At 45.2% G+C, this 6,804-nt stretch overlaps 1 protein-coding gene across 1 annotated transcript in view; it reads left to right on the forward strand.

The window, feature by feature from the left end:
- Positions 1-6,804, forward strand: part of Plbd1 (phospholipase B domain containing 1) — a 46,766-nt gene that overhangs the window by 15,604 nt on the left and 24,358 nt on the right. Inside the window, exons 4-6 of the mRNA XM_027429907.2 lie at positions 538-676; positions 4,339-4,479; positions 5,595-5,739. Coding sequence (XP_027285708.1) covers positions 538-676; positions 4,339-4,479; positions 5,595-5,739 — 425 coding nt within the window. The remainder of the gene's footprint in view (positions 1-537; positions 677-4,338; positions 4,480-5,594; positions 5,740-6,804) is intronic.

Raw genomic sequence — 6,804 nt, forward strand, 5'->3', positions numbered from 1 at the left:
TGCATGCACATGGCCCACAGACATACTGACAGGCAAGATGCTCACACGCCGTAAATTAGAAAATAACCCTTTTTTCTGAGAATGCTGGAACAGAAATGTTAAGGCAGGTATGGATAACTTCCAGAGATGGAGAAATGTGTCAGAAATGCAGAACTGTACTTGTCCTCGGAGCACTGTCTCCCTTTGTCCAACGTCAGCTCTTCTACATACAAAAGTCAAGCCAAGCAGTCTGTCCTTCTGTCTTTATCGCTGAAGCAGTGTTCTTTAAGGACTGCATAGTGACAGTCTGTGCTCGGCTTTCACAGGTTGGTTTCGCATGCCTAGTTCCCTACGTAAGGCCCCAAGAAAGCTCCGAACATGCTGGGGCAAAAGTAGAAACAGTTCAATGTGTGAATGTGTGGTCAGTCACTTGAGTGGTGACTTAATAAGTTATAATTACACCAGCATGTGCGGGTATGTGACCTCTAGACCCTGGTTTGATTTGGCTTTGAGTAAGCCACCATTGAGATCTGTGGTCAAATCTAATTTCTCCCCCAGGAGACAAGACATGTGGACTCGGGAAAAGATCAGACTACAGAAAGCCGACCCGTTCTGGAGACACACCGGCTATGTTATGGCCCAGATGGACGGGCTTTATATCGGAGCGATAAAAAGGGCTTCAGTGGAAAAGACTACGGTAGGACTTCTCAAAGGGCCCTCAGAGTTTATATGGCCTGAGTAGTGAGAAAGAATTTTTTAATCCAAGGCTAGGGACATAGCTTTGTGGTAGAGCACATAGTATGTTCTAGGTTCTATCCCTAAGGCTGTAATGTCTGAATCTATTTGTCCTTCTTACAGAAATCCATTTAAATAAATCCATCTGACAAACAAATAATAAAGCCAAATGTCAAGAGTACATGGCCAACCAGGGCTATATAGTAAGACTCTATCTCAACAAAGGAAAAAAAAAAAAGCATTCCAAGTTATTAGCAGATCAAAGTGGGACCAAGATACCCTTTCCTCACAGACAAGCACTGTTATATACATCATACTGTAACATCTAATTGACCAACACAAAGTTTTGGTTCAAAAGGTAGTTTGTTTCTATTTTTTCCAGCCTTTTCTATACACAGCTCATGGTGAGGTTTAAGAAACAGTTACAAATGTACAGGCTTTTTAGCTAACTTGATGGGAGTTTCAGTGCTTTAGACTTCCTCCCTAGTAAGACAAAAATGTCTTAGTATATAAATTCTGATTGCCACACCCAGCAATAATCCCATAAACACACAAATATGCAAAGCCATGTGGATCTCATTCTGGGTAGAAATTAAAAAACCTTGGGGTGCCTAAGGTACCAGCTGACGTAGTCCCAAAAATTATGAATATTTTGTTACCGTGGGGTAGTATGTGGTGTGTGTGTGTGTGTGTATGTACATGTATACATAGGGCAAAATATTTGAAAAAAGCTAACCAGAATTATATTCATAATTATTAATCATAGGAGATCAGCCTTGCTCACAAATCAGAAATACAACGTAAAAGCTGGGTATGGTGACACACGCCTGAAACTCAAGCCCTTGGGGTGTGGAGGTGGGAGGATCAGGAGTTCAAAGCCATGTGCTGGTTAGTTTTAACTGCCAACAGAACTAAGAGTCACCAGGGAAGACTCTTGAGGGATGGTCTAGATCAGGTTGGCCTCTGGGCCTGCCTGTGGGAGATTGTCTTGATGGTTAACTGAGATGGAAAAACCCACCCTGAACGTGGGCATCGCCATTTGATGGGCTGTGCCCTGGACTGGATAAGGGTAGAAAGTGCTAGCTGAGTAAGAAGTACACAAGCCGGGATGCATTTGTTCTCTGCACTCTTGGCTGTGGATGTGTCTTGAGCTCCCTGGAATGATGAACTGTAACCTGCACTTGTAAGCCAAGTGAACCCCTTCCTCCCCTGAGCTGCTTCTTACCCAGACAGTTGATCGCATCAGCAGAAATGAAACTAGAACAGCCATTTTCGGCGGCATAAGGGATTTGAGGCCAGCCTGGGCTACATGAGATGCTATACGTGCTGGCTGGTTTTATGTGAATTTGACCCAGGCTAGAGTCATCTGAGAGGAGGGAGCCTTAACTGAAAAAAAAAAAAAAAAAAAAAAGCCTCCCTAAGATCTGGCTGTAGTCAAACCTGCAGGGCATTTTCTTAATTAGTCATTGATGGGGGAGGGCTCAGGCACTGAGGATGGTGCCATCTCTCGGCTGGTAGTCCTGGGTTCTATAAGACAGCAGGCTGAGTAAGCCAGGAAGCAGCACTCTCCATGGCCTCTGCCTCAGCTCCTGCCTCCAGGGTCCTGTCCTATGTGAGTGTCTTGCCCTGACTTCCTTTAGTGATGGACTATGGATGTGGAAATGTAAGCCTCATGAACCCTTTCTCCCCAAGGTCATGGTGTTTCATCATAGCAATAGTAACCCTAACTCTATAAGGGAAGGAAAAGGAAGGGCAGGTGGAGGAAGGAAGGAAGAAAACTAGAAACCATCCTCATAGAGGATTCCTCATGGGTCTAGTGTTGACAAGGCTGTGAGAAAAGGGGGCACTGTCCTAAAACACTGCTTAGAATTTATGTACTTTGTATGAAAATCGGGTACTCATGTGGCCTCTGATCCAGCAACCCTGCTTTCTAGTTCTAGTGTTATCACAAGGACACACACACACACACACACACACACACACACACACACACACCTTCCAAACACACAGAAATACAAAATATAATTTAAACATTTTTAAGGAATAAAGCACGAGGGGTCTGCAGAGATGGCTCAGCAGTTAAGAGCACTGGCTGCTCTTGCGGAGGACATGGGTTCAGTTCCCAGCACCCACAATTGGGTTCACCACATGTCTAACTCCAGTTGTACAGAATCTTGTGCCCTCTTCTGGCTCACTTGGATATCGCATGCAGATAGTGTACAGGCCCACGCAGACAAAACATCTATGCATGTAAAGTAAAAATAAATCTTTTTAAAAAGGAAAAGAATAAAAAACTAAAACTAAAATTGCCTATAAAAGAAGGAAGGAAAGAGCAAGAGAAGGAGACAAGACAGCGTTTCCTTGAACGGAACTTGCTTTGCAGGCTTGCCTTCAAAACCACACTGATCCGAATTACAAAGCACAATTTAATGACAAAGAAGAGCAATTTCTTTAAAAAAAATTTTTTTTAAAAAGGAAAAATGATGCAAATATATCTAACCTTTAAACTTTGTGTTTTCCTTTTTTGAGATCATAGTATAATTGTGTCGTTTCCCCTTTCCTCTCTCTAAGCCCCTCACATACCCTTCCTTGCTCTCTTTCAAATTGATGGCCTCTTTTTTCATTAACTGTGTTAAATGCATGCATGCATCTGTGTGCGTATGCAGAGGTGTCCCTACATACATAAAAGCACAGCCTGCTCAGGCCATTTATGCCGCTTGTCTGTTTCCGGGCTGACCATGGTTATTTGGATAAACAACTGTTGGGCTCTCCCCTGGGGAACAATGCTGCTCTCACTCCCACATAATCTAGTTGCCTTTAGCTCTAGCAGGGCTGAGGCCCCGTGGTCTTTCCCCATCTGCTCTTGTTCAACAATGTCACAGAAAACTCCCTGCTTAGCCCTTCTCCAGGACCAGGCCTTCTTGCCTGATGTCATGCTTCTTATCATAATTATGGACTCTAACCCTCTGGAACCATGAGACCCAATAAACTCTTTCTTTTATAAGTTATCCTGGTCATGGAGTCTCGTCATAGCCATAGAAAAGTAACTGAGACAGCTTATGAATGTTTTACACACACACACACACACACACACACACACACACACACACACACGCACGCACACACACGCATGCACCAACCAACCTATGGGCTATGGAGATGACTCAATGGACAAAGTGCTTGCTGTGTAATCAAGGGGACTTGCGTTCAGACCCTGAGCATCCATAGGCCACAGCCCCCGGCACTGGGAGGTTGCTTTGATAGTAGCAAAGTAGCTATGCCCCAGAGTGCTCACAGAGCACCGGCCCCTCCATGAAATAGTTCCCCTGCTCTAGATAGAATACTGCTGCATCCAAGGGACTCCTGCCGAGGAAGGCCAACAGAAGCTCTGCCTGTTGTCTTCACCTAGGACTTTCACTTTCAGAATCTGCCCTGACACCATGTGCTGACTCCACTACTCGATTGTAAGGCCAGAAAATTCGTTTGTGAATTCCAGTAACATAGAGTACACCTATCACACTGTACAGCCTCCACATAATAATATAACAGAGCCTGGACATCAGGCAAAGTCAAAGATGGCGTGTCACAAATCAGTGCTCAGTGCTGTTGTGTGTCCTTTCACAGTCCCTTACGATGGCCCAAGTTCAATTCCTGAACGCCGTCGGCGACCTGCTGGACATCATCCCCTCTCTGTCTCCCACAAAAGAGAGCAGCATGAAGGTGTTTAAGAGATGGGACATGGGCCACTGTTCGGCTCTTATTAAGGTGAGACTCATAGCTCCTCTCTTCTTGCCACCCACACAGACTCTTTATTAGTATATACTAATTATACACCGTAACCAGTTTCACTCATCACATATTTGTTACGATAAATCTTTCCACCAAAAGCTGCCTGAGCCCCACCGCCACGTGTGAGCTTTATGCCAGCCGCCTGCCCGAGTTAGGGCCCAAATGAATACACAGAAACTTGTATTAGGTATAAAGTTGCTTGGCCAATGACTAGGATTCTCATCTGTTAGCTCAGTCTCAATTATCATACATCTATATATTTTATAAGACTTATCTTATTGGACGCCTTATTGGCGTCCCTCCTTGCCGGTGGCTCACATCTTGCCGCTCGAGGAGGCGAACGGGAAAAAAGGGCCCTTCCTATTTCTCCTTGGTTAAATATGAGTCTCCTTGCTATGTCACTTCCTGCCTGGATCAGCACTTCTTTACTACATTTCCCAGAATCCTCTTTGACTCCTAGTCTGGTCTACTTGTTGTCTCATTGGCCAAACAGTATTTTATTTAACAATCAATAAGATAAACATACACAGTATATTCCCCATCACATATTCAACACATATTCTTTCCATATGTCTGTCACCCTTGGACAGCAAACCTCTCCTCACCCCTGGCTGGAAGTCAGATGGAGGGAATGAGACATGATACTACCTATTTCCCCCACAGTTCTGTCTATGCTGTATGCCTGTGCCATTCCTACCTTCCAGATGTTTCTCTTTGACAGTCCACATACATTGAATGGTCATGTTGGACTCCTTTGGCCATATTTTCCAATAAGAAAGAAATGGGGGAGATCACGCAGCAGGGACAAGGCTCTTGCTGCCAAGCAGGGTAGCCTGAGTTCAAATCCCAAGACTAACAAGGTGGAAGGAGAGAACTGACTGCCACCAATTGTCCTCTGACCTCCCTGGCACAGGTACATCATAACACACTCACACCCACAGGAATACATATGCCCACACCGGTGAATAAATGCATTTTTAAGAAGACAGCACCATAAATATAAGTTGACACAATCCCCGAGGGCCACCCACGTGTATCGTGCACACAGTCACCATAAGCCTATGCTGCTAAAACTGTGGTTGTGACTGCAGGTCCTTCCTGGGTTTGAGAACATCTATTTTGCCCACTCGAGCTGGTACACGTACGCAGCCATGCTGAGGATCTATAAACACTGGGATTTCAACATCAGAGACAAAGACACCACCAGCAGCCGCCTCTCTTTCAGCAGCTACCCAGGTAAATAGATTTGGTGCGAGGTCTGAGGACCTTTTCAAAACAAAACTTGGGTGATTTGAAGTTAGCAGGAAGGAGGGACGGAGTGTCCACTGCCGGGGTACAGTTGGAGGTTTAGAGTGTTGTTTGAAAAATTAAAGTCGTCTTATTTAATAGAATGATGTAAGTGGGTTTACAGCGCTGCCAAGTGCTTTGCAAATGTAAGTAGATGCATCCGGATTTATCTGAAATGCCGAGAGAACACTCAAATGTCTGTTTCCCGGGCTGTGTGGTGCTAGCAGAGGAATCGGCAAGTCCCTCCTTCGGAACCTCCGTTTCCCTCGTTCCCAGTAGCGTATCCAGCACTCCACCGGGCACGTGACCCCTAGTACGTAGTTAACGGATGCCTGAGTGTGTAGACTCCTAGCCCTTGCACAGCAGTCAGGAGAGGAATTATATCACACGATATCACAGGAATTATATCACAGGACACCATAGGTCTGTCTTAGTTACTTTTTCTGTTGCTGCAATAAAATGCCCTAATGAAAGAAACTTAAGGGAGAAAGGTTTATGTTAAGGGTGTAGCCCATCATGGCATGGACCTCCTAGAGGCAAGAGCTTGAGTCAGCTGGTCGTGTTGTATCCTCGTCGGGAAGCAGAAAGAGATGGACACTCTGTTCAGCCCCTTTCCTCTGCTTATCCCGTCCATGATCCAAGTCCAAGGGAAGGGGGCACCTGAGTTTAGGGTGGGTCTTCCCGCCCCCCAACCTAGTAAAATAATTCTGCACAGGCTTAGCCAGAGCTAACTTGATTTAGGTAAATCCCTCACAGGTGTGCCCAGAGCTAACCCAATCTAGGTAATCCCTCACAGGGGTGCCAGAGGCTTGCCCTCTGGGTGACTGAAGATCCTATCAAGTTGATGATCTACATTGACCATGACAGCTCTACAATGGTGTTTTTGTTTGCTTGCTTGCTTGCTTGCTTGCTTGCTTGCTTGGGCAGTAGGATGGTTGGTTTTCCAAAATAGGGTTTTTCTGGGTAGACTCAGGTGTTCTACAACTGTAGACCAGGCTAGCCTCAAACTTCACA

This window comes from Cricetulus griseus, chromosome 8, assembly GCF_003668045.3.
Source record: "Cricetulus griseus strain 17A/GY chromosome 8, alternate assembly CriGri-PICRH-1.0, whole genome shotgun sequence".
Lineage (NCBI taxonomy): Eukaryota > Metazoa > Chordata > Mammalia > Rodentia > Cricetidae > Cricetulus > Cricetulus griseus.